This window comes from Malurus melanocephalus, unplaced genomic scaffold (assembly GCF_030028575.1).
Source record: "Malurus melanocephalus ecotype Western Australia unplaced genomic scaffold, MMel_1.1 scaffold_197, whole genome shotgun sequence".
NCBI classification, from domain to species: domain Eukaryota; kingdom Metazoa; phylum Chordata; class Aves; order Passeriformes; family Maluridae; genus Malurus; species Malurus melanocephalus.
In genome coordinates this window covers 92,689-116,106 of record NW_026623429.1, presented here as the reverse complement: position 1 = coordinate 116,106, position 23,418 = coordinate 92,689, and the positions used below count along the sequence as shown (strand labels likewise).

The 23,418-nt window shown below is 40.6% G+C and overlaps 1 protein-coding gene across 1 annotated transcript in view; it reads right to left on the bottom strand.

Moving 5' to 3' along the window:
* The window catches only part of LOC130577840 (potassium voltage-gated channel subfamily KQT member 1-like), a 279,642-nt gene that overhangs the window by 199,366 nt on the left and 56,858 nt on the right, over nt 1-23,418 (bottom strand). Inside the window, exon 12 of the mRNA XM_057373452.1 lies at nt 17,451-17,462. Coding sequence (XP_057229435.1) covers nt 17,451-17,462 — 12 coding nt within the window. The remainder of the gene's footprint in view (nt 1-17,450; nt 17,463-23,418) is intronic.

Genomic DNA, 23,418 nt, shown 5'->3' with positions numbered 1-23,418 from the left:
AAAATGAGTGCTTAAAATAAAACCAGGTGCATTTCAATTGTTGTCTCCAGAGAGTACCACCACTTGTTTAGACTGCACCACTGGAAGGTGATTTAGTAACAACCACTGACGAAAATTCAATGCAAAAAAATCATTAACCTAAATATTATCAAAWATCTGCTAGTCCCATCATCAGTTAATTTGTTCTTGAAAATTAAATTGGATTCATRTGACCAAACTTGTGGGTATCCCCACCAGCCAGGAGCTGCATTTTCCCTCTAATTTTCCCTCTAGAACAGAGCTGAGAGCTTTTGAAGTCCCAGGAGAAGGCGCTGACCAAAACACTCGTGTCATTTCTGCCTTACAAATTCTGTATTTGGCTACCAGGTAGGAGAAGAGGAGCTTTGCTGATTCACATCCTAACGGGAATGAAGGGGAATGTCCAGGGAACATTTCACACTTCCCAAAAAGCAGCTCCTCAGAAATGCCAAGCAATTGCCTAACAATGTAACGCCGGGAATGCCATATCAAATCTGCAGCCTTGCAGACTTAATAAAAGCTCTTTTAAATGGACAGCACTATTCATTCATAAAACCTACTGAAAATACAGAGAACTTAAAATCCACTGAACAGCATTTTCCACACTTGTTTATCCTGAATCACTCCCATTGTTGTTCTCCRGGAAGGTCACACACTGCCATGACCTCAGAATTCAGTGTAAAACTGACATTTTAATATAGGCTGAATGGGATAAATTAACTATACATGAAATGTAATGGACTGAAAGTACTCCAAAGAGAACAATGCTTGGATTATTTAACAACTTATTAGTCAGTGTTTTAACATTTTAAGTTGCTGCAGATAATGCCTTATCAAYTAACGATGTGTCTTTGTAGTAGACAGCATTTCCCTATTACTGTCCCTCTAAAAATAAATCACAACAGTAATTATTTGGTTACCAATGTGGATTATAAACTTAGGTTAGATATCAAAGAGGKGACAAACCACTTCAATGAGAGCAAGTGAAACTGAAATCAAGGGGGTCTTTAAACACTATCATAAAAATGAAAGTGATAGTATATTGTACTTGCTTCTTTCTGGATTTCTTTTGGTGTAAATCAGGTAAAAGTTTTCTCTTGCCATCTAAAAGCTGGTGAGTTATACAAGGAGACATTTCCCCGTTTGTTGGAAGGTGACTTCYCAGTTAAAGTAGTAAATTAAAAATCTAGCTCAGCCTTTCCCCTTCAGGAACTGCAGTGCCTGAGTGAGGAGTGAAACATCCATCAATACTGGCACTTACAAAGGAATGCCAAGCTTAGCACAGAGGAATCTCTTCAGCCCTTCAATTTATTTATATTTTTGCAGTAAAATGGTCAAGCTTTCCTGAATTCACTCCCAGAGGAGCAGTAGTAAGCTGAATGTGAGCATGCCTGCAAAGGGAGCTCCTCCAGGTTAGTTTATCCCGAGGTCAGAATTAGCAGGCTTTGAAATTGGATAGAAATTACAAGTACAACTCTGTAGAGGTGATTTGTAYCTTGAAGGACAGAAAAAAAGGCAGAGTTTGGAAATGATTCTCTGTGTTTCAACCAGAATATTAATCCTATCATTACTTAACATCTCTGTAATTAACTCCATATGCAGGCACTATCCAGAAAAGATCCTTGGGGAGCTGAGGGGAARAAATGTTCCAATGCAGTGGTACCTAATCTTTGGAGGAGATAGCTGAATGTTATTGCAAAATAAACAATATAATCACTGCTATGCAAAAAAAATCTGTGCAATTTACTCCTGAAAATATGAGCAAGCAACTAACTTTGCAAGCAACTAACTGTTGTAAGTTTTTCTAGCCTTTAGAACTCAACCTTTAGCGAGCTAATCTGCAAGTACAGAACACTGGCAATCAAAAAAAAAAAGTTACAATTTCTCATGAACACCGAYTTCTACAGACCCTGATCTTCCATTTCCACAGAGTTTACAAATCAGCCTCCGAACAGAACGACCACACCAAATTAACCAACTTTAGGAAGAACACTCTGAGGTTTATTGTACGTTCCCATACACATTTTAGGCTTTCAGAAGCACAGATATGACAGTGTGATTACCAATAACACTGAGYGCACAAGGGATGCACTCTGTGCAAACACTGAACCCCAATCCACCCCTACCAAACACCACTTGCTACCATTTTCACATGGATCAGCCATCTGCAGTCAAACCTTCCTCTAACTTCCTCCCAAATCACCATATCYATCCCAAATCAACAGCCAGCTTCCTGGGATGTAATAGAAACCAGCTTTTTTTTCTTTATTTGTCTTTGCCAGAGGAATACAGTACATCTGCTTTAAACCACAGTGATCTCCTACAGTGGTCTAGACCCAGTTTTCACTTGTACTCACAAGCTGGGGTGAATAAAATACACCACTGTAAACATCCCAACTTCCCAGCCAGCACTCACAGAGAAAACAGAAAATAAAATCTTTGGAAAGAGCATTCTATCACATAGCAACAGGTGATAATAATACCCTGGATGYTGATCCACACAGTTCCATTGTTTGGTTGTTGAACCAGGACTAGCAGGCAGGGCTTTGACAGCTATTTTCTGCTGCTCATCAAAACCAGTGTTAGATTAAAAKTTCTAGGTGTGGTGCTGATGGAATCTACTACAAACGTTGTATGCAGACATGGTTAAACTTCGAGAAAGCCAGGAGAACAGGAGCAAAACAAAATTTCCATCCATGAGACACCACATGCCATTCAATTGTCATCAGCCGTGTCCAAATGGAGTGATAAACACTGCTGGGGACACAGAGTCTGTGATAAATGCAGACAGGTCTATCCCAGACTTAATCATGCTAAAATAAAATCGTATGTCTCCATTTTTGAAGGAATATAAACTTTTACACGAGTGTTCTGCATCTGACCCAGTGTTCCAAGCAGCATCAATGTCCTGAAAAATGCTGAGGAAACATTTCCTTGGGCTCTCCTTCAGCATTATAAGCATCCAGCTAACCTTCAGGCCATAAAATAGTCTAAAATGAAAATTCAATCACTTCCAGTGATGAGGATATTAGGAGAAGCATTCTCCATCCCACTATAGTGTATTTACTTTAGCAAGTAAGGCAGCAAGAAAGGATTAGCTTTGTAAAGAGATTTTCTGCAAGGGGAACTGACAGGTATTATGGGCATGTTGGGTTTTTACCTCTGGCTAGATCTAGTCTAGATTTGTGGGCTAAAGGGTGCTAAGAGGMATCTTCGTGTTTAACTTCATGAAATAAATCCATGTGCATGCTCAGAAAGTGCTGAGATGATGTAATTTTGAAAGAATTACCACCCTTAAGCACCTGTGTTCCCGTAGCTGACTCCTTAACCCGGTTACAGAGATCACATCTGTGTCCACTCTCTGTGTCATTGTCATTGTCATTGAATATACAGTGCTGGTGCAGGGGCCAGTAAGATTTAAACTCACTCACTCTGTGGGACAGGTAAGAAAGCTGCAATAAGGGAGTGAAATACCAGAGAGAAAGAACATTCTTCCTCCTGGACTTACAGGTGTCCCTGGCATGGCAGGAAAATGCACCACAGACTCTCAAAAGCATTTCTGTTTTTATTACTCCAAGTAAGGTCAGTAACAGGAGCATGGATCCAGTCCCCTTCCCAGGCAGGAACATCATGGCTACAATATAAACCTTTCTACAACAGGAGCTAAAGGATTAAAATGAACCCAGCAGACTACACTGCRCCTGGGAGCAAGCAGAAATTTGGCAAGGAAGGATAAAAAAAGCCAAGGAAACTATTGGATGTAAATTTGTTCCATAATAAGGAATTTAGTGATCACTAAATCAGCCCAGGCAAAGATTTTAATTATTTAATGAACTGAGAATAAAATCTGTGATTTTGATGAGGTGAGCACTTGCCAGCTCTAAACACTGGAGAACAGCTAACTTCTGAACAAGGAGTGCCACAAAGTCAATTGAAATATCAAGATGAACGTGCCAGCTGCCTTGCTTTAGTTATCATCCCAAGTGACAAGGACAATGAGGGGRGAAAATCCTGCTCATCATAATCCAGCCTTTATTGGAACAGCCATCTCAGCATGCCATTGTCCCCAGCCTCATGATACTCATTCCCAACAAAAGGACCATGAAATTACACAAAGGGCTTTGCAGCTCTTCGGGAGCAGGTAGCAGAAAACATAAACCTCCAAGCCTTTCATCTGCAAAAGCTTCTATTTTAATCTGGTCCAGGTCACAAAACAGGGGGGTTTCAGCCAAATGTTCTTTCTCAAAGAGGTGCCACACAGCTCAGCTGAAAAGACAGAGACCAAAAACCTAAAACACTTTCTTTTTTTCTTTTTTTTTTTTTTTTTTTTCAACAGAATAATAAAAATCTGTTTACCAAGTTTCCTGGGAAAATTCACATAGTCCTATTTTTTTTTTTGTATCCTACTCTGGTATTTTGATTGTTCTGATCCAGAGATACCTCCAGCACCTGCTGATTTAACAGTGTAGGTGTGCTCATCACGAGGCCCTTTGTACCTCCTGTAACCCCTATTTCTRTTTCAGAAGCTTAAGTCATTTTCTTTAAAAGTCTACATTAATTTTATCTTGCCTGCTGTAATTTAGTGAAAATTGCTGATAGAAGTAAGAACCTCTCTGAGYAGTTTCTCAGAAGTTTATTTAATGGTGGGAAGGATGACACCAAGAGACACTTTTTTAAAAAAAAATCTCTCATAAATAAATTAATATTTTAATTAACAGAYGGAGCCAAACAGAAGCCAAAAGAARCTCCTTTTTTCTGCATTCTGACTCGAAACCAAAATGAATACTAATGTAATAATGCTACATCAAACAGTGTAATGAATTTACACTGGTGAAGCCTTGGCTGTCTGATGACAGCACTCCCCCAGTGAACAAGTGCACAGTGCATTGTCCCCTCTGGAGCTCAACTTCAAAGCCCTGMAAAATCTCCTTTGAGTTTTGAACCTTCCAGATCAAAGCCTTGGAGTTCATTTATACTTTTAGGCTCAAATGAAGGCAGGCAGTAAGACAGCTGTGATTTAGAGGATAAATCACTTCAGAACAAAGTCTATGAGCATTCTCTATGGCATTGCACTTGAAATTAGTTTAGAAAGTGATACCACACAGACACAAATGCAGTTTTGGGAAAACTGAGGCAAAACCCCCATTATTTTTTAACTTCCCCAGTGGAATTTACTTTTTGATTTTACAAGTTTGTTTACAAAATAATCCCCCACACAGGTCTTGATGGCTCACACCCCTGAGAATTTATACATAGGCTGCCATTTAAGTTATCTGCTCACTGCATTAAAGAAAAATAAAGATTTCAGTGTCTAAAAAACCCACACACAGATATCTGCAAAAATAAGCCTCCCCCATCAGACAAACACCCTCTGGACCATGCCTGTGGTTTGATCTGCATGCAAAGCTACATCAAAGCCTGCCTGGTCCAAGCCCTGCATGTGAATGGTTGGAAAGGACAAAAACAACCCCACAGCAGCCCTGCTCACACTGAACAATGAGAGCACGAGCTCAGATGCACTATCTGTATTTATTCCAATGTTCATAGACTCCTTGGGTGTCCTTCATCACAGGAAAGCAATAATCAGCACAGCAYCCAGCTTTTCTGAGTTTGGATAACCATTTGGCTTGCAGTCATTCACAAAAAAYTGCTCAGGGTGTATTTGGGCAAAGATTCTCTGGGAGAGCCTGGAGGGAACTCTGAAGAGATAACCCAACAAATAAGATTAAAACCCAACATTTTACATAGTGGTTTTAACTAATTCTGGCCTATAAAATTAACTATCGTCTAGCATTATATTCAATTAATACTTTTTTTRGTTGTTTTACTGTGAATGAGGTTAAATACAACCGATTTGCACCTTCCAGTAATGAGGCTAAATGCTCTGTGTAACAGAGTCGTGCATTTGTACAAGTCCTGAGCTGCTGCTTAACATAGAGAAATGCTGCTGCACTCAGAAAAAAACCAAAAAAACAACAACAACAAAAAAAAACATACATATTTCTGATTTGCTTCCTGTCAAATAAAAGCAAAACCTGAAAGGAGCCAAGGGCCAGCTGAATGGAGAGAAATGATTTTCCTTACCGGTGGCCTATTCAGCATTGCAAACTGCTGGACAAAAACCCTGTAYACACTTTGCCTCCATGGAAACAAAACAGGGACTTAGAGAGATGTCCCCTTTGGATGTGACCAACAGAAACACTGGCAAGGGATGGTGCTGCTGAGCTGGAAAGTGTGGGGAAGTTTTTGCCCTGTGTTTGAATTGYGTGAGTTACCCCAAGTAAAGAAGCTCCTTTCCCTTGGGGAGTCTCTCAGGCCCAGCATTTGTGCTCTCCACAGGGATGAGCTCCTTCCCTGCCCTCGGCCARGGCTCAGAACACAATCCTGCCCTGCAGAGGGACTGTAGGAACGCTGACTGAACTGAGTTAGGCCATCCTTAACTCACATGTCTGAGCCCAAGTCCTGCCAACAGCTGATGTTAAACACTGGCTCAAGATGCTGCTTTTTTGAGGAAATCAAACAATGCCAGTCCCTGGGAGTGGTCTCTTGACYTACATATTCTCTAACTAAGCATGAACACCTTGAGCAGAGTCCACTTGGTTTAACAATCCTTGTATGGCTCTGCCTTTATCTGGGGTTTTTCTATTTTCTTGCTTTTTGAGGTTTACCTTTCAGCTGCAGCAATTTGCCAGGATGCAGAATGATTTATAAAAACAAATGCAGCACATAAAGCAAGATACTGTGAGTAGTGGATAGCTTGGGTAGCCACTGGAAATGGCTTTTACATTTTACTGCTTCACTSTCCAAGGACTCCCATTTGTGCTCTGTGTAACGAATATGACTTATCTTTATGGCATCAATAGTGCTCTATTTACTTCATGCACAGGTTAAGTCATGACCTCGTCTGCTCCAGACTGTCAGTGGGAATGAGACCTGAAATATTAAATATCAAGAAGCACAGCTCTGTGCATAAAAMTCCTCCTTGAACTCGAGAGACAAAACCCAGACTGCAGAGCTGCTGGTGAGGCATCCCCACATAGTCAGGCCTTTTCTTTACAGTTTGGTTATATACAGAAAACAAGAGAGAAAATGTCAATATTGGACAGTGACAATGAGAGTATTTTATGTATCTTGTTAATGAAAATAAAAACCATGTAACATAAATCACATGTACAGGTGTGTATAAATACAGTTGTTTTTACTGTTAAATCCTTCCCGGAGCATTATCGGTGATTTACACAGGAGCAGAGGCAAATTTTCCTCCCAACTCTAAGAAAAGAGGAAAATGTGGCAGAAAATATCTGCAGAGAATGGGTTTGGATTGCAGGAATATTTACTACCATAGCTATATTCCAACAGGATTACCCAAAGCGCTTTCCCTTTGAAACACATCCACTACAAAAGTTTGTATGAAACATCTCTTTTTCACGTTCATACACATTTCCATTTGTCTGTGAGCAGGAACAGAAGCAGAGGCAGTGGAGAGCTGAGCTCTCAGCCCCAAAGGCTGCTGAGGAGTGTGTGTGTCTGCATCCCCCAGGAGGCTGSAGTCACACACACAATGTGCAAACACGTAAAGAAAATAAATTCATGTCCGACTGCAAAAAGTTCCCATAAATTTCCCGTGCAGCAGCACTTCTGTGATTAATCCTGACACAAAGCACAACATTTTGCAGCCCAAACCCAAACATATCTGCAAACAGTAGGACTGATGAAACAATGTCTTTGTTTAGAGCTGCCCCTGTGCTGATATCTGYGCTCTAACAAGGGTTCCATTTGACACTGGAAGCCTTTTCCTCCATGGAGAACAACCCCGTGGAGTGTCTCTACTCTACCTGACTGCCAGGATTCAGTACATCTCCAGCAATTTAATACATTTCAGCCTTCTGCTCTAGCAAATGGGACTGAACTCAGCCAGGGGGCTCCAAGTTCCTGGTGAAGATAAAGGGAGAAAGAGGGGAGGAAGGGAGGAGATGCCAAAACCAGAGACACGGGGGATGATCTCATAACCCTCCTCTCCCTGGGAAAACATGAAAATGTGATCGGTACAGCTCAACTGTGATATGTAAGAGCTGGATCAGAGTAAAGCCTTTTTCTCATGCTTTCACATGCCACAAATACAGAATATTAATTTCAGCAATAACTCATGATAGCTTCTGGAAAATCCATGAAATAACTGTTAGGAACTAGAGTACACAGACAGGGGCTGCAGAGCACAAACCCTCCAACTCTCACCTTGCAGACCCTCTCTGTCAGCTCAGCCTACACAAATGGAAACCAATTCTGCTTTCTTATGCGCAGCATCAATGGAACGGTGAGTGATCCTTGCAAAGACAAAGATCAAAGAGTGGAAAATCATAAAAAAGGCCGTGTGCCTGCACAAACTGTTTTCATCAAACCCCTGTAATGCAGTCACACCAAAACAGATTTTCTTGAGATGTACGACTTGGGATTATGACCCTTCAAAAGCTCCAAAATCCTATGGAGGGAGAACAAATTAGTATTAGTATTAGTATTAGTATTAGTATTAGTATTAGTATTAGTATTAGTATTAGTATTAGTATTAGTATTAGTATTAGTATTAGTATTATCATCATTATTATTGCCCATTTCAACTACATTACTTGAAGTATACTATGTATGTGCATTTCTACGTATTCTATCATATGAAAAAAATACTTTTCTCAGCCAGAAAAACAAACATAAGTAGGCTTAAGCTGGGAGAAAACACTTCTTCCACATTGCAATACAAATGGATGGTTTCAACCTAAATGAAAACATTTTACAGAACTATAAACATTAAAAAAATGAAAATGAGGGTGAGAATTGAATCCCTCTTCACTCTAGGTATAGTTCCATATACCATCTCTAATTATGCAGAAATGGCCAAGGGCAGATTGTCAAAATGCTGACAAACAACAAAAACAAACTCAGCACAGATAACTGGAGTTGGAAAAWGTTAAATCTTATACTTTCATGCCTAGGGAAGAGTACAGATTTCATAGTGTTGGATGCTGATCTCATTTGAAAATTGAAAATTTGGCTTAAATAAGTACAATAGAGTAAAAAAGTAAGAAAGCCAAGATAGCTCTATTTTCCTCAAGCCAGGTTTTGGAGCTTAAATTTAAGAGAARAAAGAAAAGAGACAGTTTTGATTATTACATGGGGATGTTGAGATACTGCAGACAGTTGTCAGGAAATCATAAGCCATACATTAATACCAGAGTTGAGTTTTGGTTTTAGGTATCCAAATGCACAAGCTTAAGTACCTTTAAATATTTTATCAAAGGCACAATTGACATTTCCAAGCGTAACTCTGTCATAATCTTAGACACACTACACCTAAGAAAGAAGGGAATGCTTTGTATACAATGTTTGCTGTCTTTCATCCTTAAAATAAAATTCAGTTATTACTGCCAGAGTTAGCAGAGAGTTTAAGAAAGCACAATACATATTCCTTTCAGTAGTTTTCATTCTCCCAAAAATAACAAAAAGCATCCTCCCCAAATACAAACCACCCTTGGAACAGCATTCAGTTGAAGGTGCAATCACTGGTTTGTAATTTGAACTGAAGGACACAAAAGGCTCAGAGTCCGATCATTCCTTTGGTGTCTGAGCGCCCTCTGCATCTTCAGAGGTGCACATTGATTTAAAGGTTGCTTTCTACAGACTCCCAACTCCTTTTTTTCTCTTCCAGCCTCTCCCAGGCAGGACTTTCCTTCCTCTGTTTGGAAAAGCAGTGGAAAGCAGGGAATCATCTTCTTGCTTTACTCAGGAATGACAGAGATCAGTCCCAGTCAGGGCACRGGGCAAGAGAATGGAAGGATGAGTTTTTCTCCTCTCCTGAGCTCCCCCATACAAAGCAGCAGCTGTCAATGCCCCGGTGGGGTTTTTGTGGCACTGTTACAGGACAGGGGCTGAATTTCACCCTCAAACTCTCCCAAAGAATGGCCAAGTCTAGAGCTGGGCAGGGCAAAGCTGCAGGACACACACAGTTTCACTTCAACACACCAACACACTGTGCACTCCAGTCACTGGCTCTTTTTTACTCCTCCATCCCTTTATCAAATCCAGTTTATTTATCAATACCAGCTACTAGCTGGTAGCAGTCAGAAAGTTTGGCAATTTTATTTAATCTTTTTGTGAGACAATTATCTACACTGAGTAATCTACATTAGAAATAGTTAGACCAGCAGAAAAGTACCTGCAGTACATATTGTTACAGAATATTTCAGTAGTCRGGGCAGTGTTCATACAAGATTTGTGGAATGTTTTTGGTGCTGTCTGAACAGCCCTRCTCCAGGCCTGCTTTTCCTACACATGATTGCAATAACTGCAGGTTCAGAAGCATTGCACACAGAAGGARTGAAAGATCAGCGAGAAAACAGCACATCCAACACAAGAGGCTCAGCTCTGAGCTGGCCCTAAAGAGTCACTGATAATGTGGGGCTTGGAGCACACAGAGCCTCACCTGAGTTTCAGGAWTAAGAAATATGAAGGTGTTGGATCACACAGAAAGCCCTGTGGCCAGYAGAACAAATGGACAGCTGGGCTGATTTTGATCTATGCCTCACTGAACTCTACACCATTTCTAACTACATCCTTAACTCCAGGATGTGCAGGCTCCAGTTCTAAAGACTGAGGAAAATAAAAGTTTCTCTGAGCTGCTTAGGATGATGCTTTTTCTGCTCTGAGATGTATCCATAGCATATATAAACTGCCTATCCTCCCTCATCAGCACCTCTGGAACAGGGCTTCAAGAACAACATTTTTCAGCAGTTTTCTGAGAAACCATCATGAGCTGAAACCAAAAATCCCTAAAGGGCAGGTTCCCAGCAGCTATGATGTGGGAAATTTCTCAGCCTCAGGAAGAATTCTCTGATAAAAATGAGGATGGGACCTCTTTAATATCATACCTGCTTTGTAATTTATGGAGTATGTAATGGCAGACCCAGGTACAGCTGCCCTGCTGACTATGGTGGAGAAACTTGGAACTCAGCTTCCCACAGTCATGGAAAAACATTCCCTGCTCAGGAAAAAAAAAATCACTCATTTTTCTAGCCAACAGCCTCACTGCTCCTTTTGCAGTGTTGCAGAGTTCTCTTTCCCTTTGAGTCAATCTCATTTATGTATTTTTATCATGTTAAAAACCAAGATACATTGAAGATTCACTCATTCCTGGAGCATAGCCTGTCAATCACCTGGCAAGGAGACACCAGCACCATCGTTAATTGAGCAACAGAATGTTCCATCTTTTTGCTAATKACATGGAAAATAAGGATCCTTTGCATAAACCTTCACATAATCTACACAGCCCAACATTTCTGCAAAGTCACGGGACAATTAGCACATGGCAGCTTATTAGTCAATTATGTGCAGTGTAATTGCAGCAGATCAGGTGCACAGCAGGAACCTTCTCTGACTTTTGCACCTCCAGATTGCCTTTGGCCCCTTCCTTCAGCGGCAGCGGGTGCTCTGCAGCTGTTGAGCTGCTGTGGATCTGGGTCACAGCCCCGCTGAGGAAACAGGGCTTGGATTCAGATCAAGCCCTGCTGCAAACTGGGACACACTCTTGGGAAAGGGGACCGGCTGGAACAGCCACAATGAAAACCCTTAGACTGAGCTGCTTAGAGCAGTGAGGAGCTAAAGAACCATTCTGCTGTGTTCCACTGGACAAAAGCACCTCAGTTCTCCCCCTCTTCCCTCCCTCCTGTCCTGTATCTCTTTTGATGTGGTGGGCCTTATTTTGAACCTCATTAAGAGCTCTTTGAAGCACCAACCRTGTTTTCCTATAGGTTCATAAAGCCCAGAGTGCAGCTGAGCTTGCAGGGATGTTTCCAATAAGAGCTCAGCCATTTAGATAATATTCTCTCAGAAYGGCTGAGAGCGATGCCAGCCATGTGTTGAGCAATGCTCTCTCTAGCAGYAAATGAGAACCCAGAGGTTGCATGAAGTCAGCTACCCAGAAAGCCCACAACAATCAAACTGGGTTTGTTGGCTCCAAGGAGGCAAAGATCTGACATCTGCACTATGAACACTGAAAAAACAGCCTCCTCCTGTTTTATCTGYGAGTGCCTGTGGTCCACTGCTGTTGCCACATATCAGAAGGGCAATAAACAGCCCAGCTTAGTGATTTTATTACTGCACTATGTTATGGTGGGAGTTAACAAATAGGTAATAAGATAGGCTTCCAGTTGTAGTTTTTAGGGTACTGTTACACGCAACTCCGAGCAATGGTGACCCAAGAAACATTACTAAACACATTTGCACTTTTTATTGTTGTGCTTACAGGGAGATTTATGTAGGGTTTTTACAAACCKAAAATGGTTGTGATAATTTATGGCCACGAGATATTGCTTATAGAAAAATGCTGAGACTTCTAGGTACAGACTGCCAAAACCTATAAAATCTGGTTCTGAAACCTTGAAGAAAAGAGCAATAGGCTATTCTGTTTGTGTGTTAAACCACATCTGTGTGCAACACAGAGAACTTTAATGCTAAATTATTCCAAGATGAACAACCTGCAGAAAGAAACCCCAAACACACCCCCTCCCCCCAAAAAACCCACCCAAAACATTCCTTTCCAAACTTCTGCATCTCACGCTTTGTGCCATATTGCAAGGGGTCTGCTTCAGACCAATAAAGTTATTGATTTAATAAAGCTGCTCTCTAGAAAACCTCCACACCCAAACTCCCAAATCCCTGATTTKCAGCAAGTACCATGGCCAGTCAGCAGCCCTTCCCAATCTTAAGGAACAACTCTGTTTCTGTCCTTTCCACCATACAGAAAATCAGTCTCACAATGAGCAGCTGAGGTCTTGGAACTGAGATACAACACTTTACTGAACCATAAATGAGTAAGATTGACAGGACTTTTTAATGACAACATTCTTAAAAACATTAAAATGGTATGTAAAAGCTGAGTTTTCATTTTGAGCCCCCTAAGCAACATCAATAAAAGGCCAATAAAGATTTATGGCTTCATAACAAAATAAAGTGGATGTATGTCATCTTGTCCTGCTACTTGCAGAGACAAGAAGGGAGGTCAATGAGAAAATATTTGTTATTCTATTTTGTTCTAAGGAAAATAAATAAAATCACATTTAATCAGATGAACTATTTAAAAATGACAACATGTAATAAGGGATGGCAGACACTGCAGTGAGAAAAAAAATTCCCTAATTTATTTTTCCTCTGGTGGTCAGCAGAGCAGGGACAGTGGAAAACAGAGCGTAGCAAAGTGTGGCATTCCAACCTCATTCCTACCTTAATAGGCTTGGTGGGGCCCCCCGTTTGCAACTGGCAAAACTCCAGAAATTACCCCACAATATCTGTCTTAGAGGCTCAGCAGGAGATCTGCAAACAGCCCTCACCCACGGAAAGCCTTCATTGCAGCCCTGCCAGAACTGGGATATTTTCAGCACAAAACCCAGGAGCACACCAGCTAAGCAACCAGCAGCTCTCTAGAGAAGATACAGTTCTGAAACTTTTCCMCTTTACTGTTTATTGCACAAATGCATCATTTTCCATTAGAAAAGGGTAAATTTATATTTTTTTTATGAGGTGGGTGATTGCATGCATGTGTACAAAGGGTTTGCTCATGTAGAGCCCTTTCTTCTAAAAGTTTTAGATTTAGTAAATGAACCAAAAACCTGCTCAATAAGCTGTTTTTTTAAATAAACTTACAAAAAGCAGACTTTGCAAGAATTTTTAAAAATCCCCAAACAACATAAACAGATGTATCAATAGTTACCTTTCCCAAGTTTGTCAAATATTGAATGTTTAGCTTGAGAATAAGGTGGTGTGACATCATTTCTTTGTGATGGAACAAATTCCAGGAAGAATRATTTAATTATCAGGTTCTGGATATCAGTTATAAGTGGAAATCAGAGCTTTTCTGGTTATACAGGGTAGATGATCCACTATAAAACCATTGTTCACTCTTTTTACACAGCTTTTAGCCATCATAAAAATCTTTCTTGACCTTCACGGTTCTCAGTTTTCAATCTGGTAGAYTGCCTATCCTAAAAATAGGTAAGGKATAATAAATCAAAACAGAGAATGTGAGTTTTCAAAGTAGAACAGACATGGAGAATMTTACTGTCTACTGGAGTGTTTCAGCAAAATATCGTAATGCTGGAACACAATAAAAAGTTATCAGTCACAAACTGTTAAGTTTATTCTTAGAAATCAAGATTTCCTTGAGTGGAATACAATGTAAATGAAAAGAGAAGAGAAAAAGGCTGTGAGTTGTCCATACAGACCCTCAGCAAGGACAGAAAAAGGAAAACAGAAAAAAAACCAAACTAAGTTATTATCCTTCCTAAATATTCATTACCACTTAATTCAGCTAAGGTGCTGAAGTGCCTGTATTTTGAACGGGTAGAAAAAGAAATAAAGTCTTCCCAGGAGGGAACAAGGCAGAGAGCTGTTACATGTGAGTAAGTGAAATGTTAAGTACGCTCATGAGACTGTGCATGTAATTATTTGATGGGTAGTTAATTAAATTAAATACCAGTTTTAATTCTGTATAGAACTAGAGCTTTTATATATCAAACACTKACATAAAGTGCAAACTTTTGGGTTTACTGAGCCTGCTCTTTGTACCTCTCAGAAACTGAGAAGCGTGGAGCACATTTGAACATACGCCCTTGCTGATCCAAAATGAATCAAACTCAAAGGTCCTTGTTGGACATCTCTCTGAGGAAGCAGCTGAAACTCTCTGAGCACAGCAGCATCATTTCTCAGATGTTTTCGTGYTCCACAGGGCAGTGCAGCCACAGGGAAAGCCCTTGCCTGGGGATGCTGCTCAGATGCTCTGGTGGAAGTGGCAATATTTGCCTTGTCCTGTCCCCAGCCTGCCGCAGGGTCCACCCCTCTGCCAGGACGGGTTTGTTTTCTGAGCTCTGGGGACTCAGCACTGACTCCACATGCTCAAAGAGCATGGATAAATGTCTGGTTTGGTTTTTCTCTTCCCTTCASCCTCATCGCTGTGGTCTGTGGTTTTACCATCACAGCTCTGCAGTGATAATGCTCTGCCTACACCGAKCCTTTTCACAGTTAAATACAGCACCCATCACGGTGTGCAATCCAGTCGTGCTCAGGTGATATTAAAAAAACTCCCCAGAGGCTGAACCCAGCAGTCTGCACCCCATCCTGAGTGTCAAACCCCAGGCTGTGACCCCCTCAGTCTGTGTTCTCACCTTGATGGACCATGGAGCTGCTGCTCTCCTGTGACAGCCTTGGGAGGGTCCAGGAGAGAGCCCTGTCTCGTGTCTGTGTGGAGATGAGCTAAATTTCATCACATAATTTATAGATGTTTGCCAGCAGAATCTGCTAAATGGCTGTAAATCTCCCTCCAAAATTGGAACAGGCAAATTGCCTTGATATTTATGATAAAACACCAAGTGCAGAGGCAGGGAKAAATCTTGTAGGCAGAAAGTCTGTTTTCCTTAAATTTGACTTCAGCTCTGGGAACTACATAGTTCCTTTTCAAGCTCCCCAGAGTGGCTCCAACCTCTCACCTGCTCAGACAAAGCTAATGAGAACATTTAAAGCTTTAGCTTTACCCAGTCCTGGTGCTTGAAAATGTGGAATATGTAAAACTCCCTCGATAAACCCAAGTTCCAGTGCTGAGAAGGTGCACCCTCCTAATCCCTCTATGCTAAAAAGAAAGTTGCTTTGTTTGCATTAATTTGGCTTCAGAGTTTTTCCCCAACAACCTGGCCAAATTTAAATCAGGCAAAGATACAGATTTCACTGCACTAAGAGCTGAATGTACAGCACCTCCTAACACACAACAGACCTTCTTAAAACCGCAAACAAAGGCTGGAGGTTGTTTTGTAAAAAGGAAAATCACTGCAATAGGTCAAGATTTTCTGGGTAATGGGAGTCTCAATAGAATTTGCAGCCACAGCTGCCCTGTCTGAGGGTGAGTGATGTTTGAGATATCACCAGACRCTGTATAAAACCAGGAGGGATGACAGAGACGAGGTTGCTGGGCTGTAGCTGAGCAGCAGAGAGATTAAGTGTAACCAGGACACTTAAATTCGGGCAAATAATTTCCAAAYTCATAAGTCATAAGGTATTCCAGCRTTCTAGGCAGCTAAGGCAACTAGAAATGCAAGCAGATGTCATTTTCTTGTACCCCAACAGCAAAAGGAGGCAGAGAGAACAGCAGCTCTTACTGGCACTGATTTCCAAGTAAGGCAGATCCTTTTTCCTGAAGGATCCGTGCCTTTATTTCTCAGCAAGATGTCTGTGCCAACGCGCTCTYCATCCTTCCCTCCTCCCCCATCCCAGCTTCCCCTGTTGCACCAGCCAAAACCCATCCAGCAGCAGGGTAGGGGCACAGAGGGGTGGGAGAGGGAATGACAATGGGCAGCCCCTCGGGACTCTTTGTGCAATGACAGAAAGTGCAGGTTGTGCTCCGGGCCGGCCGTTCTCCCTCTGGCTGTCGGCCGCAGAAAAGGGCCGGCATTGTGCTCTGCACAGGTGCATAGAAAAGGCTCCAAAAGAGAACTCCCGACCAACACAAGGCATAAACAAACTCAAGTGTGGTCTTCTCTTCAAGAAAATAATTCAGCCAATGTGAAACTCCCTCCTTGTAATAAATTAGCTCCTAAGAGTATTCAAAAGCTGACCTCTGACCTCCTGCTGTATTATTCTCATGCCCACCAGTGGGAGAAGAGGTCAAGTTGGTCAGTTCTTCTCACCAGTCACTGATGCCTCTTTAGCAAAGGAGGGCTGGGGGAGGAGAGAAAAGAGAAAGAAGAAGGGAGGGAGGGAGGAGAAAAATCAAATTTGCTTCTCCATTGAAACATGGGCTTAGTAAGTAAACCAGGAGGCCCGAGGCTCCCCCGGCAGGCGTCCAGTTTTACAAGCCCTTGGTAAGTGTGCTGCTGTCTAAATACCCCACACACGGGCAAATTCCACAGCACGGCTCCTTCCCTCGGCACGGACACCAGAGCACACAGCTCCTCACTGCAAGCACATGAAGAAGGTTAGGCTGCTAAAAATAGRATAATTTGTTAAGTGGCACATTCCCATTACCCGTGGCTGGCACATGTTCAGTTCATTCACACTCACAAGACACGCCTGGCCAATCTCTTCCAACGTTTTTCACTTAGCACAGTAATTTTCGCAATAATACAGCACGGTATTGTGCTGGATAACCTCTGTCAATAAAACCACAAATGAATTTGCTTCCCACGTCACATGCAGCTTCATAGCAAACCCCTTTTTTGACAGTCTGGATGGTTACAGGACTCCCGGTAAATGGAGTTCTCTGGAAAGCATTCCAACTATCTGTAGCTGGCCAGAACTTGATTTATTTTGCCAGCATATATATCAGGCTGGGCCGTGAAAAGAACCCACTTTTATTTTTATTTGGAGTACAAAAGCTGCTCTGTAGTTTCAGTACCTCCCATTGCCTGGATACTTCTCTGTCACCTCTGCACTTTGCATTGCTGAGAGGGAAGCCTGGGACTCTCAGCAGAGAAATGCATTGAATATTTCCCTTGTCAGAATGATATTAATCTCAAAGTCCATTTCATTACCTCTCAGCAAAGAGGAGCATTTTTATCTCTGCATTTATCAGTACATAATACATCAACTTGGCAAATCATCCCCACTGTATCTGAGCTCCTYCTGTAGCTCCATGACAAAGTCTTCGAGTCACTGTTTTGCAGTTATTCTATAAAACTGTAAACAAGTGAATGTTTTCCCATTAATTAAACCAAAATTKTAGAATTCTATTTTGAAGGATAGTAGAGTTAACTGGAAATGACAGCTGAACACATGAAAGGTAAGAGAACAAAAGAGGCAATTTCCATGCAGTCAGAATGGATATGGTTTTTTCTCTAATATTGTTGTTAAGGAAATTATAGTCAAAATAAAATTTGTAAGAGAAATTATATTGCTGGGACAGGAAAAAAAAAACACCCAGCATGGCATCTTTTAGTTCAGTTTTAAGTTACACAAATTTTGTAATGAGTTCACATCRTTTAAACATTTTTTTCTATTCTTGTTTTATACTGCACAGTTCTTCTCAGTGTTGTACAGTATCACCGCACAAGAATAATTTATAATCTTCATCTGGGAACTGATGAAGAATTTTATGATTTTATGAATTTTATGATTTAACTACTGCAGCCTCTCCAGCAGCCCAGAACCTTTGCTCTCTTTAGCTCCACCACCAGCACTTTGCTGCTTCCAGGCAGTTGTTAGCTTTACTAAGAGCCTTAAAAGTATCTATGAAATTGCATCTACAGAAACAGAAAAACAATTTGTGCCTAATAWTTTGTGCTTTGTATTTGATTAGGATTAAAAGTATTTTATTTTAATCTACTTGTAGAAAACAAACTCACACCAAAAACATCCACTCCATCCACACTTCAGCAAACTGTTATTTGATGAAGTGTAGCTGTATGTGATTAAGAAGCACACTAAACTGAACCCCCGGAAGTTTGCCTATACTGATAAAATTACCCAGCATGTTTTCAAATTGTAGCAAGATTTTTAAACCAGGTTAGATCTGAGTGTTGACCTCATATGGTTTTAGAGAACTTGACCTGCTTTTACCTCTATAATGAGAGCAATTCAGTAAAAATAAAGAAGCGTAGCTGAAAGTGATTGAGCACTACACTRTGTTATACACTCTGGTGTAAAAGTAGATTGAATTACATTCATCTAAATCTACATTTTTCATCATTTTYGGATTAACTATTTTGTCAGCGATTTTTAAAATAGAGAAATTAATATTACAAATGTTAACTGATGCCACGGAATCAGTCCTGATCTCAGACAAACTACTYGCCAAATTCAGCCCGAATCTGTGCATACTTTTGGTTGCCCCAAAGGGACTTTTTATTCAGTTTTCTAAGACAGGAGTGCTGAATAATTACAGGCTGAGGCTGAGCAGCAGATGTTTTCCATATCATGAAATATTGAGCTATTTTTGTTTTGAAATCATCCAGAATTGGAATAAAATCCACTAAAGTGTTGGGAACCACAAGTGGAAGAAAAAAAAAAAAATCTGAATATTCTGTTCTTAGTTAACTGAAATTTAGTTCTTGASCTAGATCAAATAATTTAACAAAAAGATACTGCTAAATTCTTTTAAGTATTAACAGATTTAATGAGCTGTGAAGTAAAACAAAGTTAATACATGAATTAGGTATTCCAGATTTAGGGCTTATAAAATGGGTTAGAAAAGAGAAATTAAGAGATTTGCCTGTTTTAAGGCTGCTGTCCTGTTGTAAGGCACAACAGGACCATGCCACGTTTCCATAATAAACCCACTGTTCCCTGTCTGCTCACTAACAAATGGCAAATGCCATTTATCCAACGTGCAAATTAAACTGAAAATCCATTTCTCAAAATTACACATGTTCAGGAAAAACAAARGCGTTAACTCTTTCTGAAATCTCCATCATCATCCTTAGCTTTGCCAGCACACAAAAATAACAATCTCCCGGGTTTACAAGCAGATTGCCTCTGCAACAAGGAACCAGGGCAAATATTTTCTGCTTTGAAATATCAGGGAAGGCCTGAACTGTCCTTTTTCATGAATGAGTTTGGGATCCAGTGAGGTAGAAAACAACTGYGCTGTTACAATCTGAACTAGAACAGACAAAAATGCTCTCTTCTGGCTGACTGCACCTCCCATAATGTTATGCAGTGTTTAACTGCAAACATCTCTGTCACAATCAAGAATAAAGGCTGGTTTATTTTCTGAACTTCATCAGATTTTTACACATGCTTTTTTTCCCCCCCACTATGGAGTTGTTCTTTTTAGAAGTGGTTGTAGGCAATTGGTTTTAAAAGGGCTCCAGGGGGCTTTTCCCTACTGTGTTAAGCTGTTTTGATATTCTTTTACAAGTGCAGTCTTAAAGTTGTTCTCCCAGATGCATTGTCTTACTAATCAGCTTTATGAGGTTCAAGGTCGCCATTCAACATTAATTATTCATTGTACAATTCACAGCTGGGGATGATGCTGAAAATGGAAAAGAATATGAGCATGGAAAAGAAMACATTCATAGAGCATCTTCTTCATAGAGTTTCTTCAGATCAGAAGGAATAAGAAATCAGAAGAAAAAAAAAAAACCCAAAGAGATAAGATTAATATGGTTTTATGGAAACTGTGAGTAAACATCACCTTCAAAAATACCTGTGGCTTTGCTGACTTTATACAGATGTTTCCAGTGACCTTAAAATTAACTACAATAGAGGAAAGGCAGGTTGTGGGCACTGCTATCAGAACAGTCCTATGCCTAAGCTAAGGCAGCCATGACAAGATCACAAGGAACAACTTGGATATTTTAAAGGCATCGACTTACAAGGCCAAAATGCTTGACAAAAAAAAACACCCAACTATCTGTGAATGAAAATTGGTTGCATGGAAAGAGAGTATAAACATCTCACATTTATAGTAGTCCTTGTATATGTTTTAAATCTGCGCAGTGTCAATTTTAGAAAGGTTTTTTTTCTTCTCCTTTAGGCAAGCCAAGACTTGTCACACTTTGACAGTGGCAGGAATGATGTCATCAGCAAAAAATAAGCCTTTTTTTCAAAGGGCTATTTAGATTTTGGCAAACTGGCGTGGGCAAGCTGCTCCAACAGATTCTGCCTGCTCTCTCCTCTGCTCTACTCATTCCTTAACTTATTAAGGATTCAAGAACAGTTGAGGCCTTGAAACAGTGCAGAACCAGAGCCAAAAACTCCTATTCTAAGTCTTAATTATTCTCAGCTCCCTCCATACACATTCTAACAAACATAGCACTTCTCTGTGTACAATTTACTGGCTTAACCGAACCTTTTTTAATGATAGTGCCATATTAAAGACCTTCTGTTTTCTTTTCTGGTGTCCTGTTTTACAGTTAAAATACAAAATACTTGCTGCCTCCACTCAATCACACTTCTGCAATTACTCGGTGACTCCCGATAGTACCACAGCAATTATTTTTATCTGCTGCTGGAATGCTTTTCTTTCCTCTGCATCTTAATTTCTTGGTTTGTTTAGACAAAACACGCTAAGCTAATTTCAAAAATATGGTTTACACAGTGCAGGTCACTGCCAGATGTTATTTAACACTTTCAGGCTGATTGATGCTTTGTGTCCAGAAAAGTGGGCCCTGTGATGATTCTCTTGGCAATAACTACTGAGCTGACAAATGGATCTGTGATTCAACACAAATATTGAAACTGATACCTTAATTCTGGCACAGAAGAATTGTTTGGGCTCTTTTCAAAAGCAAGATATATTTTAAAACATTATCAAGTTCTGAATGCTTGCAGTCACACACGTGTGCATCAATACCCACATGCATTTACAAAAYCTTTTCTGGTTACCATTACACACTAATTTTTCTGCATTAGTGATTTTTTATGATAGCTTGGGAAAAACTAAAGCAAGTTTTAACTACCCACCTTATACTACCTGCATACTATGGGGTTTTTTTTTCATAACTGAATGCTTACAGCACAGAATTTTATTGCCATCAAAACAGACAGGCAAATTAGCCATATAAATGCATTGCTGAAAGAAACCAGTTTTTATTTCCAGATCTGTTTCATGCAGGAATGAAGCATATGAAAACAGTTTCTCTGAGTGGAACAAGAGTAATTGTTTCAAATGATTAAAATAATTTAGAATGTGAAATGTTATGTCTTTTGATACAATTGTAAATCTGCTGTGCAATTCTGAGCTTTAACAAAACCTCCTTTGCTCYCAGGGTTCCACATTGCCTGGGAGCAGTTCCTGACCCTTCAGCTCTRTGGATCCATTTTCTGACCTTACGCAGAAAGGAAAGAGTGAAATTTTAGCCTGCTCTTGTTGAGAACTCTGCTCATGCAGTCCCTCAGCAAGCCTGTTTCACTAAAAAAAAAACAAACCAAAACAAAGCTGGCAAACTTTTCTGCATTTKTGTTCATTTGGAGTTTATACCAGACTATGCCATGACCAATGTGCAATTTAACCTTCCAAGCTGGCTGCTTCCATTTTCYCTTTGATTTCTGCTGACATAAAAGCCATTAAGTGTCTGACTTCAAAGAACAGCCAGTGTGRATATTTGTTGTTCAGCATGGTGGTCTTTGCTTAAATGGCTGCTTCTTTTGTGTTTCTGTGTTTTCTGTAGTTGACTTACTATATAAACAATCTGTTCTTCCTGTCTCACCATTCACCCTTACAAAAAATTATACCTCCTCCTATAAATTAMTCTGGTAGCATAGTGTAATATATCCCCAGAATACTCTCCATTTCTGTAGAAATGTAAAATCACAAGGTTTCCAAAATTATTTGCAGTCACATCAAACACTATTTTGAGAAATTACCAGTAATTAAAGCATTATAGCTGTACCAACAATTCTACTCTCAAACTTTGGAGGAAATGGAAAACACATAAGAAGGTTAATTTCCTTTCTGAATTTTACACCAGGGACCATCTCTCTAGAAATTAGAAGTGGTTCAGTTATTCTCYGGTCAAATTCAATTATATTTTTACCATGGTGATTTTCTTCTGTATTTATCATCCCCAGAATAATTGCATTTAGGGCATACATGTCTAAAWTATTGTTCCCTTGAGCAAAGCAAGGAGGAAAAAGGCAGAGGCAACTTGTTTGGAAAGGCTGAGGTACAAAGCAGCTGCTCAGAGTGCTGTGGGTGTGAGCTGTCACTCCTTGACACGCTGGCCCAGCTGCTCCAGATTCATGTAGCCCTCCCAAAATTAATAGAGATGTATTAATTTATGCTGGTCGAGAACCCAGGACAGATTTTTGGATCACCAATGACACAAGAAGCAGCTCCTCTGCAATAATTCTGGATGGAACACTCTGGCCTGTGTTCAGGCTGAGTGTGGCTCCTGGATTACAAATAGGAATTTTTATGGCTCCCTCCCATAAAAATGGATGTAAAGTACACCCAGAGCAAAACCTGCATCAAGAGCAGGGTCACAGTCTGGAAAAGACAACATGATGCTGCACAGCAGCCAGAGTGTGTTCTAGCAGAGCTCCATCTCAAGAGTCACTCYTAAGTGACAGTGCACAGGCGTGCAAAGACTCCCGTGGCATTTYTGGGGATCCAGGACATATTGCTGATGCTGTTGGGGTCTGTTTACCCAGCACATGGACACAGCACTGTGCTGGAAAGCTGGCAGCAATGGGCATTCACCCACCGACAGCTTGAGTGGGTAATGCCACTCGCTGTGACTGCAAATTTCTGAGATGCTTACGCTGAGGAAGAYGAGTGTTTTCACAATCCTCACCAGAAAAACACTGCAATGCCATGAAATCCCACAGATCTTCTGGAAGCGGAGCAGACACGACTTTGAAAAAGCTGAAGATGGGGGAAACCTTTTTCCAGCTCATCCCACTTGCAAGCACCTGTTCTATTGCTGAGGAATC